This window comes from Nothoprocta perdicaria, unplaced genomic scaffold, assembly GCF_003342845.1.
Source record: "Nothoprocta perdicaria isolate Ctin4 unplaced genomic scaffold, notPer1 scaffold_34, whole genome shotgun sequence".
Taxonomy (NCBI): domain Eukaryota; kingdom Metazoa; phylum Chordata; class Aves; order Tinamiformes; family Tinamidae; genus Nothoprocta; species Nothoprocta perdicaria.
Genome location: NW_020455577.1, coordinates 113,175 through 135,841, shown reverse-complemented (window position 1 = coordinate 135,841; position 22,667 = coordinate 113,175). Strand labels below are relative to the sequence as shown.

Here is a 22,667-nt window from a genome sequence, read left to right as displayed (position 1 = left end):
ATCCTTGCCTTGCATATGAAAACCTGCAGGCCTGTCCATCATTAGCTTCTTTACAAGGCTGCATCAGCAGGACGTTGATTCAGCTCCTTTGTGCACTTGCAGAGTTCATGTCCTGCTACTTCTGCTCACAGTCTCCTAGACATGCACAGCGATCTGAGCCATGGTTTAAGGTTTTGAAACAGAACAGTTGTGCAGGCTTTCGTCCAGGTCCTGAGATACAATTAAGGTTGTGCCTGGCTCCCTGCAGCTGGTTTTCCTCTGGGATGTCCTGGCAGCGGGTACAGATGTGGCAGGGGCTGTGTGGTCCACCTTGGCTTTAGCAGTGCTCGTCTGATGGTGTGAGGGGACTACAGCTATGCAGAGGCCCTGGTTTCTGGACATAGAAATCTCAAAGTGATCAGTTTGCACTCTGGGACCTGCATGTTTTGTTCCCATAAACATGGAGAGATACAGGGAGGGCATGTGGCTGGAAGCCCTTGGAAGYCCGACCTGGCCCCTGGCAGAATATTCTTCGTGCAGCAGGCTGGGCTGGGCAGCACAGAGTGTACGGGACAGGGCGGCGAAGGCAGCGCAATCCTGCCCTCCACAACCCCGATGCTGTTGACAGAGCCTCCAGGGGAGCACGGAGGAGATGAGATCTTGAGATTATCCGCGCAGACAGGGGACAGGAATGTTGTTTGCTTGAAGCTCCTCTCCATCAGCACTGGCAAGCGAGGAAGGAAAATGTAGGCAGATGGTTTGACGGCGCAACAGACGTAAATAGGCATGGGGGTGAAGCCGGAGGGTCCAAATTCAACACAGGAAAAACTGGTCACTGCTCAGGGCAGCCRTCTTGTTTGGAAACCTTGGTGGAGATGAGTGTCTGTACTAGTGACGCTCTGCAGGAATGCGAGTAGCACGTTACCCCTTGCTGCCTGCCCCACCGTCCTCAGAGGCAAAAGCTATTCCTGCTCTGCCTGGAATTTAGGGGGGATGTGGCTAACACAGTCACCACCTTCTTGACAGCAAAGTTTGCTATCAGATAGAGAGTCTGTTTGCTAACAGACAAGAGAGAAAAGGCCAATTGGCAGAGAGAAAGGAAGAGGGAAAAAAGAAAACAGAAGCAAGACGGATAAGTTATGGTCCGCCCTAAGAGTTCAATGGAAGAAAGGTGTCGCAGTCTGGAAGTTGGATGCCCTAGGCACAACCCACGGCTGCTTGTGAGGGGATGACAGCACTTCGCTTGGTTTCCTTCCTTCAAGAGCCAAAGGTAAGAAAGATGTTGCTTCCAGAAGACACTTTCTCAGCTGAGTCTCTTTGGGCTGACTCTGGCGCACCAAGCGTGTCCCACCCCGTGCAGCTGGCCCTCCCCCTCCGCATTGCAACACCTCTGGTTTTCCAAAGAGAGAGGAGCCCAAAGAGCAAACACAGGAAACCCCAGCCCTGGTCAAGGTCTGGGAGGTAAATTTATAACTTAGGACGGGTTGTGAGGATGCTGGTTCATAACAAGTAAACGCTTCTTTCTCTCTGATTCCCTCCTGCTCCAACAGCCCAACACAGCTGGGAGAGCTGATCCCAAAACTCCCTTCATGGTTGAGTCCACTGAAGAGACAGGACGCAGATTGGAGATGCAGCCGGGCATGCAGGTTCCTTATTCCCTGGAGATGGGCTCCTTCCCTCACTTCTGTAAGTCCTTGCCCTCACGCTTGGGAATTGGGCTGGGCTGAGCCTGCAGTTGCTGTAACAGCGGGCTCAGTTCTGCATTGAGGAGCCGCGTGTTGGGGGTGGTGGGAAGCCCTGTGGCCGTCACTGAGCAGCAGGGTTTGCTGGGCTCCCGGGCATGCAACTGCCATAGCAGGAGGTGCCAACCAAGCCATCCCTCTATGGGATTTTTATTCAGTGCAGGCTTTGGAAAGAAATGCTGGTATCGCTGTGCTGCACTCACTCATTACCCTTGGTGTCGTTTATTCTCTTGAGCTTGTTGAGGAGATGTACAGGACTGATGGTGGGCGTGGGGGACGTCCTGTTTACTAGGTACGGAGCCAGGCATGTGTGAGAAGGTCAGTAAGAAGGGTGGTCAGACAGTGAGGGGTCTGGGCTTTCAAAGAAAGTCTGAGCAACTACTGCTGCTTAGTGAGGGAGAGGGTGAGGAGCAGAAGACTTTCAAAATCAAAGAAAACCTGTGTAAACAGAGATGGACTGTGGAGGGGCTCTATAAGAAGCAAGCCATAAAATAGTGAATGTGCATTGCAGGAAGGCTTAGATGAGGCACCCTGGAAATAGCTTTTAACAGGATTGCTGGCACAGATGCCGGGAAGGAGGTCTCCATCATTGAAGGTCTCTGGTCCTGATATGGGACAGACGGATGGGTATGAAGAGCTGACGAGATTCCCTGTTAGATCTGTTTAATGTGAGTCCGTGCTTTTCTATCACGCTGGAGGACAGGGAAAATGTCTGGAGCGCGTTCTAGGGTACTGTGGGATACTGTGCTTGGGTGTGAGATGGCTTCTACTGAAGGAATTCTCTGCATCAGCTCAATAAAGTGTTGCTGGAAGTTGTATGTAAAACTAGCCAGGAATTTGCAGGAGAATAATCCTGTTTTTACACGGTGTTGTGCTTTTCCAAAAAGTGAAATTGTCCCTGGATAAATGTTGATTCTTGTCAGATATATTAAATCTATGCATGTGTACATATATACATGTAGGTATAGGGGAAGAAGGGCAGCAGGAAAGAGGGAGAGAGACTTCCACTGCATAAAAGACAAAATGGTCTAATTCACCTCAGAGCAATTTCCATTTGCTTTGCATTCTGGGCTGACCCTACATGTTTCACTCCCTCCATTGAATGAGAGCTCTTTACCAAATATGTGTAAATCTACCCCAATCAAGAGGAATACGTTTTCTTGCCTTTACATATTTCCAATCACACACAATTTCAAGCAGCAACTGAACTTGCTGCTTTCTTAGTAGAAGTATTTCATGAATCCCTATCAATATCAATCACTTAGCATCACTGGTGCACTGGGAGGTTTTGGACGTGATGTTGCCTTGGGGCTCTCTACACCCTGCAGCACCAGGTTGAACTCTTGGTCACCAGACATTCCCTGGCCAGGTTTGGCCTCTTTCCTGTGTGAGAACAGGGTGATCCTTTATACAATTTGCATTTTTCCTGGATTGCTTCATGCGGCCCAATTTCAACCCCAGCAGCCACTCCCACCATGTTGGAGAGGTGGTTTTGGAAGGAAAGCAGACGTTTCTGCAGTATTCCAAAAACTTAACGCATGTGGACTCTAAAGTGCTCCCAGCATAGCGGGGAGATTTGGTCAAATTCCATCAGTTTTGCAAGATTCCCGGGTTTTTTACTGGAGTAGCTCACTATATCTCTGAAGCTGCAAGCAAGCCTCCGGATGCAGGCAGCTCTTTCCTTCCCAAAGACATTTGCCAGTAAGTGAAAGGACAGAGACCCACGATTGCTCAGAGTCCTAAAAGCTGGTGAGGGTCATGAGCACCACAGGCTTCCACCCCCATGAGTCTTTTCTCATGCCGCAGGATGAAGGAAGGGCCCTGCCTGATGCTCAGSCCCGCTCAGGCTCCAAGCTCCATCCCCAGCCTCGGTTGTCCTGAAACGCTTCACAACAGGTTTAGCACCAGCTAGAGCTGAGTAGGCCCTGCCAGGCAGTCCAGCGCTGCCCCAAACAACTCATGGTTCCTAACAGGTTAATCTGCTCCTTTCTGCACCTGTCAATAAAGCGTGCGTCCTTCCTGTCCTGACTTTTCCCAGTTGACCTTTTTAACCATGGTTGCAGGTTCTGCCTGGTCTTTCCTCTGACAGCTCTGAAGATTCACTCTGAACTTTGCGGCGGTGATGGGTTTGTGGCAGCGATCGGCAACCTTTCGTGGGTACGGAGCCTGCCCGCTTTTCTCTCTCCCAAAGCGGAGCTCACGCATGTCTGAGGAAACTCGCAGAGAGCTGGGAGACGCTGCCTTTCCAAGAGATGAGATGTTCCTTTCTGGACAGCTAGCTTGGAGCTGGCTTTCGTGCGAGGAAGAAACTTCTGCTGCTCTGAAGTCAGGCAGCCAGGAAATCACTGCCGCTCTCTTCAGAGCCTGACCCCTGGCTCCTGCCCGGCCACRTAGCTCTTGGGGCTACTGACTCCTCCTGGAGTTGTACTGCTGTGGCTGCACTCCTGAGTGCCAGGGAAACGGAGTGAAAATAGGAAGGGAAGAATTTCTCAGTGGATGGGTAGCTGGGTGATAGGAGCCCTCTGTTGCGACATGGATGCAGTGTGAACAGCTGGGGCCCATAAATGTTGCTCGTTCCTGCAGAAGACATTTGGGGGTCAGATCTCGGTGCTCTGTCCCCTGTGAGTGTACTGGAGGTGGCTGCAGGGCAGGGATGCCTGGCTGGATGTGTCTCTGTGCAAACAAATCCAACCAGGAGAAGTCCTGATGCTCTGGGGGGCTTTGCAGGGCCGTTAGCTGTAATTTTTTGGCCTAGTTCTTCTCATCAAAGGTGCAGATTCTAATACTGTTCAATAACAGCCTGTTTTGAGGGCCTTAACTGAGGAAGAGAGCATTTTGGGGAGCATTTTGGGGAGCAGGCTGAGCCCTGTGAGGRGTAGCAAAGGGGTTAAAGTTCTGCCGTTCTGCCCAGTCAGCCCAGCTTGCCCATAATAACCAATTAACGGAGCATAATTGTGCAAATCCATATGTGGCAGTAATTGCCAGGGAGATTAATGGATTCCTTCCTTGGCCAGTGTCCCCGCCTCGTCCTTGCCACACATGCAAGGGTGCAGTCGAAAGGGTGCAGGGAAGGGGAAGCGGCGATGCGCCCCGCGCCCCCCGGGCACTGCCGCTGCTGGGGTAAATCACCCTTTCCGTCTCACCGTCGTGCCTTGGCTCACACCCCGCTCCCCAGGACAGGGCGTGCAGCCCATGTCCCTGACCTCCCTTTTGTGCATTTGTGCCCCGCTCCCTTCCCTCCCGCTCTGGCACTAATTGCTGCCCAAAGCACCTCCCTCCACCTCCGCTTTTGTGGCTCTGTTGTTTTAGTTGCGATGGGCAATCCGCAATCCGACAAATTATTAAAGGCAGACGGGCAGCGGAGGGGAGGGTGGCCAGCGTGGCAGGGCACTCCACACTGGGATTTGGAGTGGGTTTCCAAGCCCAGCAGCCCTTGGTTGCCTTTGGAGAACCCTGGATAGCATAGGATGAGGTTCTGCAGGCGGGGAGGCAGGAATGAGACAGGGCAGGCAGAGATCGCATGGCCCAGTGCATCAGACAACCCCAGGTTTTCTCCTCGCTGCCTTCCCTTTGCGTGGTCCTCTCAGCTGCTGCGGTAGCTCCATGGAAGTCCTTGCTGGAGCTCAGCTGGCCAGGCCAGGTCTCACCAGCGGGCTGTGGCTGTGGGACACGGACATGGGAGCTCTGTGGGGAAGCAGGTGCTGCTGTGGAGCTGGCAGGACGGGGAGCTGCTGTGCAGCACCAGGAACAAAGGCTCCCTGGTCTACGTGACGCTTGAAGGAGAATTATATGTATATATTTCTCTTCTCTGCTATGTGTCGGTTGAGATTCAGGCTTAGGGGAGGCCAGAGCTATGGAACTTGGGTGCAAGCATCTGGTGAGTGTAGCAGCAGTGGCTGCAAGGGTCTGTCCTGCAAGCATTGGGTGTTTAAAGGGGATGCAGGAGCAGAGCATGGCCAGCAGCAGCTGCCCCGAGCTGCTCAGCACGTTCCCCTGCTTGGCCACAGGGCTGGGATGCTGCTGGGGCTGTCCCTTGCCTGGGCCTCCTCCATCCAGCTTGGTTCGCAGTCACATCCATGCTGATAGACATAACTGACCTTTTTCTTATTGCGTACGCATTGCAAAGGGCAGGGACGTGGCTGCTCGGAGGTACCGGCTGCACGAGCCTCGCCAGAGGTGCGTGCGGGGCCGGTCTCCAAAGGGAGCCGGAGCTGGAGAGGCTTTGGGGGACACCTGCCTGGAGGAGGTGGGTTGTGTGGATGGACGTGCCCCCATGTTCATCATTGAGGCAGCTGCCATAGCTGTCCTGTAGCGGGGCTCCACCAGTGTCCCCTCTGTCCCAAGCAAGGATAGAGCCTTGGCTGTGACAAACAGGGCCTTCCRGATTGATGGAGACCCATATCGTTTGGCATCAGCTGAGGATCTTGCTTTCTTTGTCTGTTTTCTATTTCACCTGGACTGGTTCATCAGTACCCATCTCGGCACTTTGTCACCATAGGTTAAAGAGTATGTGAGCCAAAGCACAGCAAGGAAATGGGTCTCCTTGGCACCTTGAGGTACGTCAAGCATCTACAGGCACAAGTCTCTGGAGAGAAGCCTTCCTAGACAAGCTTCCCACCTGGTTCACGTGCCCAAGAGCATTCTGAGAGAGACTCAGTGCACTGAGATGTGTCTTACATGATTTCTGGGATGATTAAAGTGCTGCGGTCTCTGCAGCCCTGGATTTTAGGCTGCAGAGTTGCAGAATTTAGTGTGTAGATGCAATTGCAAAGCCAGGTATTTATTAATAAAAGCAGMTAGGGATGGAGCTACAGCTACAGCTCCAACCAAGAGCTGATTGTGAAGTGAACCTGCTGGATGGCAGTGAGCTGGGTCTGTTAAATCTCCTCTTTCAGAAGTCAAACCCCATCCTAACCAGTGTCCTCTCTGGCTGCCAGCCCAGTGGGTGAAGCTGAGCATAGAGCTGTGGCCCTGGATTCAGGATTTGTGTTGGATATGTGCTAATGCCAAGGATGCTGCATCAGAGTATTTGGAGCGATGGAAACTTGCTCAAGACTCGCCTGAAACCCAGCAGCGCTCAGAAGAGCCCACACCAGGATAATCATGTCATTACACGCATGAATGCGGCCTCTGCCCGTTAGGTGAGGCAGGAAAGCGTTGAGAAAGCCGTCCCTCCCTCCCCTGTGCACACACAGAGCGCTGTAGCAGGATTTATTTTCTCCTTCTCTCCCCGGGGRTCTCATGGATGAGCTGCAGCCTGCTGGAAAAGGGGTTAACGACAGCAGCAGTGGCACTTGGGCAGCGAAGCAGGGTCGGGWTCTAAGCAAGCTCCTTGGCTCCCGAGGTGCAGCAGACACTCCGTGAAGAAAGACGTAAGAAAGACATAAGCAGCTCCCCTCTCCCGCTAGGGAATCCCCCATCGCAGTGGCTTATAGGGGACGCCTCGTCAACCCAAGCGAGGACTAAGCTGCACAGGCAGCTGCCTGAGAAGTGCTGACTGAAGCTGCRTCTCCTTGATTGGTAAATGTGGCTTTAGGGCTCTTAGGCCAGATCAAAAGCTCCGTGGCCATGTGACCACGGASTGCACATTAGAAGTGCTAATCTGGTGTAAATGCCTCTTCTCTCTTCAGATCTGTTTAGATGATGCTAATGGGCCAACTTGATAAGGCAGGCTTTATCCTGGATCAGATAAAATCTGCTCTCTGGTAGCCAGCGTTTAGTAGACATAAAGCATGAGAGAGACAGGAGTGATTCAGTGAAAGCCAGATCTCTTGCTGTGGCATTAGCGTGACCAGTGCGTAGTCAGATGCTTGCACCCAATCCAGATGATGTTAAATAGCCAGATCCAGCATGAACGAGCTGGCAGCTCTGGCCTGGCTTGGGGAGAGCACCGAGCAATGTGCTGAGGTCTGCTGCCAGTGGTGGGGTGCAGAGGGATGCCTGGGACCCAGGATAAATATCAACCTTTTGGGTCCTGGCTGTYGTGACTGGGACCCTGCAGTAGTTGGGGCTGGCTACAGTGTCCTCAGTTGTGAGCAGGTGAGTGCTACCCGTGATGTGCGGGCTGCTCCACCTGGATGCCCCCAATCCTTCCTGCCCTGAGAAGGGAGCTGCTCAGAGCAGAAGTAACCCCTGTTACCTTGAACTCCCCGAGCCGTGCTTGCCTGGCTGGTATAAATAGCCTGTCTGAGGTGGACGGATGTGATGGAGATTGACAGGTTGTCTCTGGAGTTTTGCACTTGCTGAAGCAGGAGGAAATCTGAAAGCACGAACATGAGGCCACGCGGAGCCGGAGCAGCAAGCGAAGGGCTGCTGGCTGCCCCGGGGCGCTGGCACTGCCACGTCCACCCATGGGTGCACGTGGGCGCTCTTCATGGCTCTGTGGTCACGCAGTCATGTAGCCCACCCAGCTCTGACCAGACTTTATCTGGTCAAGATTTTTTTTGAAAAAAATGTCTCCAGAAAAATGGCTGTTGAGCCAAACAGCAATATTTTGGGTGACCATATGGGCTGAGTCTTCTATGGGTTCCCCAAGAACCTGGGGGCTTGTTTTCAGGAAATTGGGAAATCCTGCTCTTCAGTGTGTATTTTTTTCCTTGAAGGACTATGACTCAGTTGTTTTCAAGCATTTTGCACAAATCTCAGCCTTATATCACRTGTGGTTAAGCAGAGCAGTCTTTTGGATAACAATCTGTAGGATTTCTGCACCCCTGATGGGAAAGGGCATTCGCAGGATGGTGTCAGGGAGGAGCCACGTGAAGCTCTTCCAACTTACACTTGGAAAGCTTTTTGATGGATGCCAGATGACACATCAAAGCAGACCTTGGTAAGGACTAGTTGCTCTTTTTTTCCACCAAAGTGTCCTCTGAACAGAATGGCCTCTTGGTCTACCCGTGAATCTGGATGATTTGGAGCATTTGCCCTTGGAGATGCTGACTTTGCTCTGTCACAGTCCCACTTGGAGCCCGATTTGCACAGCACCTCTACATAAAGTGGAGCCAGATACTCACCTTGGGCTCCACAGCAGGGTGTGATTCTGCCCATCCCCGCGTGGCAGCACCTTGGGTTTTTTTTTCATTATTATTTTTTTCCTGCCTCCTCTGCTTCTAGCAAGTGCAAACGCTGAGGTGACCCATGTGAAAACCTGCAGGCTCCAAGCCCTAAGAGACTGCTCTGTAGAGCAGCCCACTGCCCTCCACATAATCCTAGGCCAAACCTCTCCATGCAGCATAGCACAAATATCCCTGAAGGATTATTCCCGCCTTTACCCTCACCCCAAGCAATGGATGCTTTGGACAGGAAAGCTTTTTGTTTTCATTCCAAAGAGCTTACATGATTTTATTTTATTTTATTTTATTTTATTTTATTTTATTTTATTTTATTTTATTTTATTTTATTTTATTTTATTTTATTTTATTTTATTTTATTTTATTTTATTTTATTTTATTTTATTTTATTTTATTTTATTTTATTTTATTTTTATCCTGGACCCACCTTCCCAGTAACATTTTGCCGCATGCTTTTCCATGACGCTACCGCCGCTGACCTTTCCGCCTGGGCGCGGGGCAGCGGCCAGGGACGCACAGAGGCAGAGATTCTTCTGCCGCCACAAAGGCCGGGATTGTTGGCAGCTTGACGCCCGGGCAAGTGTCTAATTGACTTGACTCTCTCCAACCGGGCTCCGAATGGGTTTTCCGCCTCGGGATATCTCGGCGTTATAGTGGACCTGTTGTTTTGGGCTTGCTGCGTGATATTAAGCRGGGCATTGTTGGAGGCGGACGCGCGAGTCGGAGCGGATGCGCTGCTGAGCGAGCCGGGTCACCTGCCGCCCGCGCTGTGGCGGGAGAAGATTCCCAGGGTATCCCAGGAGCAGCGAGTCTGGCTGTGCACGGAGCGTTGGGGTTAAAATATCTCCTGGTCTTTAGCAAACCTTGGTGGGCTCCTCCAGCTCAGGTTATCTTGAGCACTGGGTGCCCTCTGGGTCTTGCAGGGGTGTCCCCAGGAGCATCTCGCTTGTGTCCACGTCCAAAGGTGCCCACGGGCCSACGGGGAGGTAATTCCCCGAGCCGCCTGGGCAGCTGGGCCCGCGGCGGGCCGAGCCGCCGGAGGCGCTTAGGGCGGCCTAAGAGGATTCGGTGACACCGCCGATTAGCGTCGAGGGCCTCATTACGGGGCTGCTAATTGAAGGTCTCCCGAGGTTGGAGCAGACGGGGARTTAGCCGCCCTCGGCGCTGGCTCTGGGCTGCGGGGAGCGGCGCGTGGCGCCAGGTAGGCAGTGTCCCCCGCGCCGCGCTCCGGCGGGAGCCCGTGCCGGGGTGGCCGGGTCGGGAGCGGCGCTGTGCCCGGGGCGTGCGYGGCGTTGCCCGCAGCGCTGCTGCTGCTGCGCCTAATTGCATTAGCCTCGCGGGGCTCCGGGGCTAATTTCATTAGCCGCCTCTCTGCGGCCACGGCTTCGTGGGAGCCAAGTGAGAAAGCAAAGGGCTACTTGGCTCGCAAGGTGCGCCGGGGACTAGCGGGCCGCCTAGGGAGGGAGCCGGGCTCTGAAACCCAGCGGGGCTGTCCCAGGGCAGGGGGGCTTCTATGGGGCAGTGCAAGGAGAGGGAGAGGTGCATGGGGCTTGTGGCTACCAGGGCCTCCTTTGCCCTCACTGCATGGCCACAGGGCACTGCTGCCCTGCTGGAGCTGGGATGGGGCATCCACAGGATGCTTCGGAACATGTGGGATTCTGCTTCAGTCCAGCATAATGGGAATAGGGATGGTATGGAATCAGGATGCTCCTGTTTGTGTCTTTGTGTGTTTTGGGTCTTGCCTTGGAGACCAGCATCTCAGAAGGCTTGGGAAGTCTCTAGAACTTGAGCTATTCCAACATGCTGTCAAGAAATCGGGAACCTGGTTTCTGCTGCTGGGAAAGGAAATTGGATGGGGAATGGAGCAAAATAAATCAGTCAGCAGTCCTGCCCTGAGTGGTGTCCCAAAGCTGGGCCCAGCTGGGAGCAGTGTGGCAGTGACTTCCCTTCCTGCAAAGTCAGTGGCAGGCATAAAGTCTTCCCCTCCTACAGGACAGAGGTGGGGAGTAGAAAACCTTCATGAATCTGAAGCAGCATCCGGACTATTTCTAGCAGAAGTTAATTAAGGAGCCCTCTGCACAGACCCGAAGGGATTAAGACCGGCTGGAGTTGGTCACCATTTGCTTTAGGTGCAGGAGCACCTCCCTACCCACGCGATGGCCAGGAGGGTTTTCCTCGGAGCCGCTGGGCGCGCGTGCTGCAGCGCTAAGCGCTCGCTAACCCAGATCTGCTAGAAATCAATACAGTAATCCACTTACTGCTCGGGACTGCCAGCCTTCCTAAGGAGCTCAGGGCTCTTTGGTCTTCTTCTCCTCTCCCCCTTTCTTCTAAGCTGCAAGAAGAAAGAAAAAGAGGAGTCAGGAGCGGGGAGGGGAGATTGCGGCCAGAGCTGGGCTAAAATCGGGCTCTTTGCTCTGGGCAGATCAATAAAAATAATTCCCAGCTAAAACTTCATTAGCAGGGGATTAAAGCTGCTGAGATGCTGCGCAGCCGGGAGGAATTAGCGCGCACCAGAGCTCAGCACGGCCGCACTCGGAGCGCGGAGCGGCTGCACCGCTCGCTCCTCCGTGCCCCACGGCTGCCATGCGGGACAGCGGCTGCAGCCAGCCCCTTCCCACATCGCTGCCTTAGGAAGCCCATGGTCCATGCACAACACTGATGGTTTCACTGGGGAAGCCGCTTGCTCCCAAAGCCGTCTGGTTACCGCTTTGTTTGGCCGTGTGGAGATGCTCTCCCAGAGGGTAGGCACGGGGCAGTCGACGTGATGGACCTGTATGTGGGACAAGCTGAGCAGCTTAGGGGATTGCCCTGCCATGGCTGTGAACTATTTACCGGCAGTATCTGGCACGGAGCAAACTCCACTCCTCCATCYCTGCTCCCTTCCTCGTCCTCCCCTGCCTGCTCACTGTCAGTGCCATCCTTCCTACAAGCCAGCCGAGCATCCCCTCCCCGCGGGGAGCCCCGTGCGTGCCGGGGGGCTGTGTTGCTGCTGCCCTGCGTGGCCCAAGAGCCGCGTTCACTGGTGGAAAGGCGCCGCGAGCCCCCTCCTTCCCCGCGACGCTCCTCCCCTGCACAACTTGGCCATCCCCATCCCCTCGCCTCAATTTCTGATCTACCCGGGAGCCCGGCRCTCATCCATCCCCTGCCTCGGCCGGGGCGGGCGGATGCGTGGCGGGCAGCCCCCGCGGGGCCGGCGCCTCGTGGTGCGGAGCCGGCGCGCGACGATGAGGCCGGGCGAGGAAGCAGCTGCGCCGGCGTCGTCTTCGCCGCCCCGCTGCCCGCGCGGAGCCGCCGCGGCTCCCAAGTGAGAGGAGGCGGCCGCGTCGGGAAAGGCACGGGATGAACTGAAGATCAAACATGTATGGCAATTACCCGCCCTTCATTAAGTTTCCCGCAGGCTTCGGCAGTGAGTATCCTGCTTGCGCTCGCGCTCTGCTCCTTCTCGGGTGGAGGGGGGAAAAAGGGATTTAAAAGCCCTTTTTTTAAAAGGGATTTAAAAAGGCCAACCCGTCTTCTGTGTAGCTGTATGTTTGCCGGGCCACACTTTGGGAACGGGCTTCAGCTGGGCACAGGATACGTGGGTGCCTTGGCACCAGCAGGACCAGGTCTGCTCATTAAAAGACCAGGATTCAATCAAACAAGAGCTTTTCCTCTTTTTTTWAAAAATTTATTTTGTTAAAATTTGTGAAAATCCAGGAGGAAACAGCTGCTTTTCAAATAAGGTTTGTGTTATTGTTATCAGAAGTTATTCTCCCCTRTTTTTTTCCCTCCTGTCCCAGATGCTCACCTCTGACAATTCTCTAAGTGCAGCAAAGTCACTGGTGTGGCACCAGGGCAACCTCAAGTTTTGCAAGCTCCTGATTTTCCAAAACACTTTTTTTTTTTAAAAAAAAAATTCAGATCGTTTCTGCAGAAAAGAGACTTCTTGGTGGAAATAAAAAATCTGTGTCCCGCTCAGGATTTTAAGGGACAGGCAACTAAAACTTGCGCTTTCACCCATTGCTGCAAGAAGAGTGAAATGATAGATGCAGAATGTTTGATTTTTAATATGTTGGGTACTAAAAGTTTACAAAGAGACAACAGAAAAGTGATGTTCAAACTGTTCTTCAGAAGAAGTAGACACAGATTCCTGCTTCTACAGGGCTCACAACGCTCTGCAGGACGCTGGGCAGATTTCTAGGAGAGGCAAGTGTTAGCAGAAGAATTATTTCTGCAAGGGAGACATAGACACTAGTTTCTAACCCCCCCAAGCAATTCAACACATTGGAGGTTTAACTATCTTTTAGTTAACAGTGTACTTAACTGGCCTTTGAGCAAACCTCTCATTGCTCTGGTGTTGCTCTGTGCTGCAGGAAGGCAGCGTGAAGCTGCTGTGGCTGCTGCTTAACTTGCAGCATGCCGAGATTTCAGCCCTGAAATTCTGAGACTTGTTTAGAGTGTATCAGCAACAAGTTAAGATGATTTGGTTTTTTTTCAGTGCAAGCGATCGAAATATTTCTGACTTGCTYGCAGATAACAACTAGAGGGTGACGCATGCATTTTTCATAATGTGTATAGCTGTTATTTCCAGGCTTAAATCGCTGAATAACGCGGGCAAACTTGTATCTGAGAGGACATGCACAGCTAGGAACATCATTTGTGCTGAGGAAACGGGCCCTGGGACTGCAGAGCATTGGAGCTGAGCACACAGAGGGACAACGTGTCCAGTGCAGTGTCACCTTTATGCATCTAAAGCACRAGCGGATGGATTTGCCCTCGCAGCCTCTGATAGAAGAACATGGAAGGGGCTGTGAAAGGTGGTTTTGTCGGCAGCGGGATGCGCTCCATCCGGATCCCAGCTCCCGGGGCGGGGAAGCCGCTGTGCCGGCTGCCGCTCTCCGCAAGCACGGTTGGTTGGGACGAGAGGCTGGCTTGGCTGCTCCACAAAGTCTCTTTGATTAGCGCTCATGTAACTTGGCCTGCCGCCCCACCACCTCCGCCCRCGGCCCTCTCAGCTCTGCCCAGCTCAGCGGGGTTAGGCCGGGTCACCTGGGGGCTCGGGAGAACTGCAGGGGAAAACCAGGAGAATTCCTAAGGGATCRGCTGCATGATGAGGGTGCAAGAGTGGTACCCAACAATGCAGGGTCCCCCACTGAAATCCACAGCAAACCCTGTGTTGACTCCTGAGGAGTTTGTTCCCTGCTTCCCTGCTCAGTATCTTGGTTCCTGGGAGGGGAAGCACATGTGGCCACACTGCAGGTGCGCCTCGTCTGCATGTCCTTAGATGCAATAAAATCACAGCTGACCTCCAGCTCATACCTGATGCTGGGTCAGGGTGGGTGAAAGTCTTGGTTGTCTCCAGCCCTGTCAGTTGTTGCGGCCTGATGCGGAGCCCTGCAGCTGAATGAGGAGAGGAGCGGAGTGTGTCTCCCTGCTGCCCCGGGAAGCTTCCTTGTGCCTATTCCCGCTTATCTGTGGGCTTTTGTGCATTAGATAAAATGCATTTCTGCAGTTGTAGCAGCAGGGTTTCTCCATGTGCTTGAGCAGACAGAGTAGGAGGAAAGATGTCTCACTGCCTCAAGTCCCCTTGGATGAAACAAGGATATTTTTGCCCACCATGGGGCTATGATTTTGGAGATGGAGATACAGATGGCAGTGAAGAATCAAAGGTTTGTTGCACCCCATCTCTGCTTTGGTGGCTGATGGTGGAGCTCRGGCAACTCTTTGCTGAAAAATTGACACGTGTGGTGGGGAGGAGCATTAACAGACCTGCTTGTGGAGCAGAATCAGATCCTGTTTGCACGTGTGACTCTGAAGCTGCAGAAGGTGGTTACAAGCAGTAGTGAGCCCTGATACCTGTTGCAGGGTCTCAGCTGGAGTCCTTAGGAGATACGTGAGCCATAGTGAAGCCAGGAGCCCTACCTGGCGCTGGACGGCCGGGGGCTGAGCAGGGACCTCGCTGCGGCCATCCGCCTCTCCAGYGTCTAGCTGTCACCTTTCATTACCTGACAGACAGATCCGACCTACTTTGGCCTATYTAAATGTCACCCGTGCCGAGTCCTGGTGGAGGCAGCGGGGCTGTGGATGGCACACAGAGTGGGCTCCCTTCTCCCCCGTGCCCCCGGCTCCATCCTGGGGGATTTGCCACCTTCGTGGGGAGCTCACAGTGCAGCAGGGCTGTCAGCAGTTCATGCTCCTTGTAGACTGGCGCAGCCGGATGATCCTGGACAGGGGCTGGAAGTCAGGAAAAAGTTTGGACCACGTTGCAGAGAATCCTTTGCTTTGACTTGGTTTTACTCTGCCAGGTGAACTGACCTTTGTGAACTGACCAAATTTCTTCTAAATACAAAGGCATGGGGTCAATGGAGGAGCAGCCTCCATCCAGCTCCCCATCCCACGGCACGGATAGTCTGTATTCTAGGAAAGGGTGAAGAGTCGCTCCTCATATCTCTTCTCTTTACCTGCCGTGATGTACAGATCTCTGCCCGGGCTCCCCTTTTGTGGCCTATTTTCCAGGCTGGACATGGACCAAGAGGGCTGGGTACCCCTGTGTGGTGGTGGTGGGAAGTGGGATGGGTGTCTCCAGCGGGAGGATGAGGCCCTGCATCCTAACTTGGTTTCTCCTGCCTGGCTGCCTCCGAGGCTCCTGCTCTCATCACGGCACCTGCTTTCCCACTGGGAGAATTGATCCCGAAAGTCCATGTGAGACTTGACAAAGACCTTTCCTGCCCGCTCTTTGCGTGGAATTAAGTCTGAAGCGGGTTGATAACAGCAGATCGAGTCCTCCTTGACTCTGACAAATGTCTTTAATGTTATTCAGCAAGCTGACCTTTTCCCGTCTTTATTGTGCATCTTCCCTTTGAATCGGGTTTGATTGTTACTTCAGGTAAAATAACAAACACTGTCACATAAAGAACTTTGCAATAATGTTAAAAGGGGGGGAAAAGAAAAATCCCAAATCCCACCCAGCCTTGCTTTCAGTCACAGAGGGAACAACAAACATCTTCTGCACCAGCTGTGGGAAAAACAGTGGCGTGACATTCCTGCAAGTGTCTTGCCTTGACACTCGAGGGAATGGTCGCCTCTGTTGCAAAGCCAACACAGGAACAACAGCTTGCTGAAATTTTAATGACAAATAATGCCAAGTGGAGTCTGTAAATTCTAGGGGAGGGAGAAAAGGTTATATATAAATCCTTAAAAAGCAGCTAGGTAACTACCCCGTCTGGATTGGTGGGCATTTGGCATGTAATACCACCGGCAGATTGGGGATCGGGCTTGTCCAAGACAGTGTCTAGGCCCTTGGTGGTGGTATGTGGGAGACATATATCCGTGATGTGGAATGTGATGGGACATGGGAGACACACATCCGTGATGTGGAATGTGATGGGACATGGGAGACGCACATCTGTGATATGGACCGTGGCTGCCGCCCTCCTCCCCACGCCCCTCCGCGTGTCTCTTGTCCCTCCGTGCCCCAGCACTCAGTGTCTCTGCCTCTCCTCGCAGACTCGCCTGTCCACGCCGGCTCCACGTCCGYGAGCCCCTCGTCGAGCGTCCCGCCCGGCAGCGCTGCGGACGGCGCTCACAGCTACCTCGAGGTGCCCGCGGGCGCCTCGCGGGCGCTGCCGTCGCCCATGAACGCCATGGGCTCGCCCGTGGGCCCGCTGGGCTCGCCCTACCGCGTCATCGCCTCCTCCCTGGGCTCCCACTCCGTCTCCCTCTCCTCGGCCCCCGGCATGAACTTCATGACTCACGCCAGCCCGCAGGTAGCCAGGAGTCCTCGGGGACTGGGTTAAATCCGAGCGTTTGGGAGGGAGGGTAGGATGGTGGTTGTGGTGGGGGGCTTGGTCTCCCTCCGCTGCACTAAGGAGCAATTTGTCTGTGTGGAGGGAGCCAGCGTAGCCAAGCACGGYGGTGCAGCAGCATTCCCTGGAAAAGGATACCTGCTTCCTCTCGCTGTTCAGAAAAGAGACAGCAAGAGACACGTAAATGCTAAATGCCAGCCGYGTACTCTGTGTCGCGTGCAAGCTCTGCCTGATATGAGCTGAAGGGGAACCAAGTGCTCCTGTCTGCGCTGCCTGAGCTGTGTCGGCTGCTGAGGTTTTCCCTCTGGACAGAGCAGGGAGATTCCTGGGGCTGGGGCCTCTAGCTCGGCACAGCAGGGATGGTGTGGGATTTTACCTCCTTTGATGCCCTGACCTTTACTGGAGCTGATTGTGCACAGAAGTGCTCTAGGGGGTGCGGATCTAAGYGAAAACGCAGTATTTTATTAACAAGCTCCTGCCTTTTACTAATGGGGCAGGGAATGCTAGAGATCCCCACGGTTCTGTCTAGGCCAGCAGGGAGATCCCCCCCAAATCCCCAGGGAGAGCTCGGGGGGTGCTGGCCGCACAGGCACCTCTTCCTGGGAGGCATGGACACAGGGAAGCGGTTTCCCTGGGCTGGGTGCTGAGCTGGCTGCCGAGCTCCCTGCTCCGAGGCGCGCGTTCCCCCCGCCCTCGCCCTAACGCGAGGAGACAGCTGAGCCTCGGGGATTCGGCGGGAGGCAGCTAATGGATCTGGGTTCAGGCAGGTGTCCCAAATATCATCCATGATTGCACTTAACCTGCGGGAGCYGGCTGCGAAGGCACCAATGGCTAAACTGCTCTGATTCCCCCTCCACGTACCCTCTCTCTCTGTTGGTGTCTGAAGTGCAAGTAGAGAGAAAGAAAAGGTGATGCCTGAGCTCCCGGTAGCAATTTAACCATAAAAAAATTCCCTCTGTCTCAGCGTCTTGGAAAGAAGTTACTAGGAAAAGGAAAGTGGCTGGATGGTTGGAGGAGGTGAGATTTGAGGTCTCTCTTCCTTGGGCCAAATTCAGGTTTTGGAGCATGTTGATTTACTGCTATTCCGAACCTGGTCCAGCTCCCTGCTGGAGGGAGTGCACCTCCATTCCTCCTGGGAAACCCTTTTTGGAGAACTTTGATTTTTTGGTAGGGAAAGACATGCAGACTTGCTTTGTCTTTAGCTTTTTCTAATGGAAAGTCCAAAACCCAAAAGAGGCTAAGCCCCTTGTTCTATGYTGAAATTCCCCATGGAAATTCTTATGCTTTTTGTCTGTGAAACCTGCACAACTCCTTGGGGAAACAAAATGCAGAAAAAAAAAATGCATGAACTCAAGTGGTTTGGGTATTGTGGAGGCTATAACTAAGGCTGTAGCTGGACTTTCTTCCTATATTTTTTTTCTGTCCTTTTGCTTGAAGGAAGAAAGATAAATGGGGGTGGTGGAGGGACAATTACAAAGACCCTGCCCTGGCTGGACAGCTTTGGATGAGACATGTTCCCTGGCTCTTCATCCTCGCTGTCCTGCGACAACAGCTCAGGAGCAAACAGCAATAAAACTAAGCTCCGGGCAACGTGAGGCTTGGGTCTCTAATCAATGTCAGTTTGCAACCTTTAACTTGGAGCAGCACGAGCAGCTCCTGGGGAGCTTGGCTGGATCCTTTCACCTGCAGCTGGTTGTAGATATTTGATTCAATCCCCTTTTTTACGTCAGGGAACCCCAGATCTGCACCTTTCTCCAGTCTGTGGTAGCAGCTGGGAACCCCAGCCCTAGGTAGCGAATGAGGCGGTTGTGTTTTCATGCAGACTTGCACATCACACAACAGAGAGGGCCTTTTGGCTAAAAATAATAGTGTTAAGTGGGTTAACGTCATTTCAGCTCCTCCGGCCACGCAGCAGTACAGGTTTAATTGCGACAAATCCCTGGCTGCAACTCCCCTCCTTACTAAGCGTTTAGTGCCTGATGCTTTGAGCAGCTGATCCGTGTCTCAGCAGCCCCCTGAGCTGGAGGYTGTGACGGAGCATCTCCTCCTCCTCCTCCTTGTCTTCAGTTACAGCAAGAGTGATCTCTGCTATGGGGCTACTGCTTGACCCCTTCCAGCTAAGCTCACCTTGCCGCYCCCAAGGGATCTCCAGGGATGAGCGGAGGGAGGAGGAGACCTCACGCACCTGGTCCCATCTGACCCCAAATCTGCTCAGCCTATTGGGAGTGGTTTTGTGGGGTGCTGGGCTCTAACATCGCACCCACCTCATGTCCCATGGGTTGTGCCTCCACAGCTCAATGTCCTGAGCAATGTCAGCAGCTCGGAAGACATCAAGCCCTTGCCAGGTCTCCCAGGGATCGGAAGCATGAATTACCCCTCCACGAGCCCAGGATCCTTAGCCAAACACATCTGTGCCATCTGCGGGGACAGGTCCTCAGGTAGGAGGGTTCCTTTCTTGGGGAAGGCTCTGTGCTGCAAAGGCCTCCGCGGGCGCCCCGAAACGCGGTCAGCCTGGCTCACCCCAAAGGACAACCACCCCAAAAGACAGCTACTCCAAAGAGGTTCTCCTCTGTGCGTGACCTCATCTGGCACTTCCATTTCCTTCTGTCCCCAAACTGTTGTCTTATCACAAATTGCATTTTGTGTTGGTGGGGCCATGTCTGGGCATCCCTCAGACGCCAGGTCTGGTGACCTGGCCGTGCCTGGTGGCAGTGCCCCCATGTGCTTCCTGGGACTCTCCTGCTCCTGCCCCCCAAGTGCCAGGTTGCCCCATAGCCTCCTTTAGGGTGGATATGGCCCTTCATCACCAGGAAGTGGAGATCTGGCCTGGATTTTGATGGCCACGGGTCACTATCTCAGCTAATGGTCCCCAACACCAAGGGCCTTTCTGTTAGGGAGTCCCCTTTACCTTTGGGGTGGGCTCAATCTCCTCCAGCTGGTTCCCTGGGCTCCGCAGGGAAGCACTACGGGGTGTACAGCTGCGAGGGCTGCAAGGGCTTCTTCAAGCGGACCATCCGCAAGGACCTGCTCTACACCTGCCGCGACAACAAGGACTGCCTCATAGACAAGCGCCAGCGCAACCGCTGCCAGTACTGCCGCTATCAGAAGTGCCTCGCCATGGGGATGAAGAGGGAAGGTACGCGTCGGCAGGGGGCATATTCCCCCCTTTTGTTTTCTTTTTCTTTTTTTAAATTATTATATTTTTCAATAGTGTTAATCCGGCCCCTGGTAMCCCTCCAGAGTTGGAGCGCTTTAGAAACCTACCCTGACCATTTCTGGGCACTTTTGGTCTAGTTTCGTAAAGGAAACGAGGTTGATGCAAACTCATTGAGATAGGAATGTAGAGTAGGGCTCAACCTTAATTAGACCTCAGAGAATCTAGGCAGGGCTGTTCTTCATGACCCAACCTGTTGGAGGCCAGTCTGCAAGAGCTGTGCTGCTCCCAGAGCTGCTCGCTCCGGAAGGATCTCCCAGAGCAGAGGCTGGCGATGCTGCTCGCTGGCCGTGGCAGGGCTGTCCCACAAGCGGCCGTGGTGCGGGTGCCAAGGTTGCCCTCTCCGTGTGCCCCAGCTGTGCAGGAGGAGAGGCAGCGGAGCCGGGAGCGGAGCGAGGCCGAAGCGGAGTCCACAAGCGGCGGCAGCGAGGACATGCCCGTGGAGAGGATCCTGGAGGCCGAGCTGGCCGTGGAGCCCAAGACAGAGGCGTACGGCGACGTGAGCACAGAGAGCTCGGTAAGCGGCACCGTGCGCTTGGCCTGGCACCAACAGCAAAGGCTCTAGCAACTCGCAAACGTGGCTGGGTTTTTTTGAAGGAATAATAATAATGTCTCCTCTGTATCACTGGTAATTTGGCCATTTTACTTGTGGGTCTGAGGATTGATAACACGTCAATGTGTGCAGCGCAGGGGGTGATTATTGGTGACTTTACATTGGCCAATTCTCCCCCTTTTTACCCCACTCCTCCCCTTTGGGGTTGCTCTTCCCTTAGACCAATGACCCCGTCACCAACATATGCCACGCCGCTGACAARCAGCTCTTCACGCTCGTCGAATGGGCCAAGCGCATCCCCCACTTCTCCGACCTGACGCTGGAGGACCAAGTCATCCTCCTCCGGGCAGGTACCGTCCTCCACACCCTTTCCCAGTGCATCCATCTCCTTCCTTGGGACCGTATCCTCTGCCCACCCTGCAGCAGGCAGAGAGGGACCTTGCTGATGTCCCTCCTCGTCACCCTTTCGTCCCGTGTGCCTCCCTGTCCTTCCTCCAGGCTGGAAYGAGCTGCTGATCGCCTCCTTCTCCCATCGCTCCGTGTCGGTGCAGGACGGCATCCTGCTGGCGACGGGCTTGCACGTGCACCGCAGCAGCGCACACAGTGCCGGCGTGGGCTCCATCTTCGACAGGTATGGGGAGCCTGTTGCCATCGCCCCCGGCCAGCCCTCCTCCAYCCCTCCCCTCTGGAAGGGGAAGAACTAGAGGGAACGGAGAGAAATTTGAGGCAAGACTGGCTTAGAAAGAGGAGGGGACATTTGACTGGCTTAGAAAGACCAAGGATGGGATAAAGGCACCCTGGAAAATGATTTGGAGCTGCAAAAGAGCCTCCTCCACTGTGTGTCCCCAGGGGTGGGTTGGTGTCCCTGCCCTCTCCTCGCACCTTGAGGGTTAACCCTAACCAGATCTAGAGCTGATGCTGATCAGCAAGAGCTCTAGATCTCAAAGCCTTAAAACCCAACTCCACTTGTGTTCTGCCTGGGAAAACGGAGTGGAACCAGTGTCACCTCCACTGTAGGGTTCTGACGGAGCTGGTGTCCAAAATGAAGGACATGCAGATGGACAAGTCGGAGCTGGGGTGCTTGCGAGCCATCGTGTTGTTTAACCCTGGTGAGTCACACGGCCACAGGCCCTTGGAGCCGAGGCGCTTCCACACTGCTCCCTTCTCCAGGCCACGTCCCAATTCCTTCGCTATGGAGAAGGGACTGGCCTGGTGCCCACGGGTGGGAGACGATGGGCCAAGCTTGGCCTCTTGGATGCAAAAAGCTTCCCCACTGCAGTGACTCCCCYTGCCTGGGGTTTCTCCTTCCAACAGATGCCAAGGGCTTGTCCAGCCCTTCAGAGGTGGAGTCACTGCGGGAGAAGGTCTACGCCACGCTGGAAGCCTACACGAAGCAGAAGTACCCCGAGCAGCCGGGACGGTGAGTGTCCCTGCACCGGGTGGAGGATGAGGGTGAGCACGCAGCCTGCTTCCTCCCAGGGMCTGCCACGGGTCCAGGCCTTCTGCACTCCTGGTTTCTATGAATCTATGACTGCCCCAAGAACTTGTCCTGCCTCCTTCCACATCCCGGAAACCTTGTCTGGCATTCACAGGGTCAAGAAGCAAGGAGTTCAGGGGGAAGCTGAGCCATTGGTTCCCACTAGCATCACTTGAAACTTCCAGTTTGGGCCCTGGCTGAAGGAGAGGGAGACGGTCAGTCCCTGCTGACTACTCACCTCAAAAGCGAGGGCAGAGCCAGGGATTCTCCACTGCAGCCACCCCGTGCTCCTGCAGCCCGGAGCAAAGCCGGGGAACTCGGGCAGCCCAAATTGCCCGAGCACCACAGCAGTGTCAGCCTGGGGCTCCCATCACTGCACCAGCCCTGCGCCGGAGCCCCCGGCACTGCAGGACGCAGCGGTGCCGCTTCTCGATCCAATCCCACCCTCTGCTGGCCGCGCTCTCGCAGCGCCCGCGCCYGCATCCAGCCCTGCGCGGCTGCGCGGGATGCGCCCGCAGCATCTGCTGCTCTCCCGCCTCCGAGCCCGGCTGCAGGGAGCATGGGGAGGAAGGCCGGCTCCTCATCATCGCTGTGCGCTGAGCAGGGCTGTCCGGAGGGAGGCAAGGGCCATCGGCAGCGGGTTGAGCCGCCTTGCGGGGCCTGTGCCGGTTTGGAGGTGATGGCGATAGCCTGGGGGAGATGGAGCTCTTGGCCTGACTGCTGGCCAGGGAGAGAGCCTGGGGGCATCTTCTCTTTTTTCTTTCTTTCTTTCTTTCTTTCTTTCTTTCTTTCTTTCTTTCTTTCTTTCTTTCTTTCTTTCTTTCTTTCTTTCTTTCTTTCTTTCTTTCTTT

At 54.3% G+C, this 22,667-nt stretch overlaps 1 protein-coding gene across 1 annotated transcript in view; it reads left to right on the top strand.

The window, feature by feature from the left end:
• Nucleotides 1-1,504: 1,504 nt before the first annotated feature.
• The window catches only part of RXRG (retinoid X receptor gamma), a 21,991-nt gene continuing 828 nt past the window's right edge, over nucleotides 1,505-22,667 (top strand). Inside the window, exons 1-9 of the mRNA XM_026043874.1 lie at nucleotides 1,505-1,665; nucleotides 16,274-16,533; nucleotides 18,866-19,010; nucleotides 19,529-19,708; nucleotides 20,143-20,303; nucleotides 20,560-20,689; nucleotides 20,838-20,970; nucleotides 21,357-21,448; nucleotides 21,654-21,759. Of these exons, the coding sequence (XP_025899659.1) occupies nucleotides 1,569-1,665; nucleotides 16,274-16,533; nucleotides 18,866-19,010; nucleotides 19,529-19,708; nucleotides 20,143-20,303; nucleotides 20,560-20,689; nucleotides 20,838-20,970; nucleotides 21,357-21,448; nucleotides 21,654-21,759 (1,304 nt within the window). The 5' untranslated portion in view covers nucleotides 1,505-1,568. The remainder of the gene's footprint in view (nucleotides 1,666-16,273; nucleotides 16,534-18,865; nucleotides 19,011-19,528; nucleotides 19,709-20,142; nucleotides 20,304-20,559; nucleotides 20,690-20,837; nucleotides 20,971-21,356; nucleotides 21,449-21,653; nucleotides 21,760-22,667) is intronic.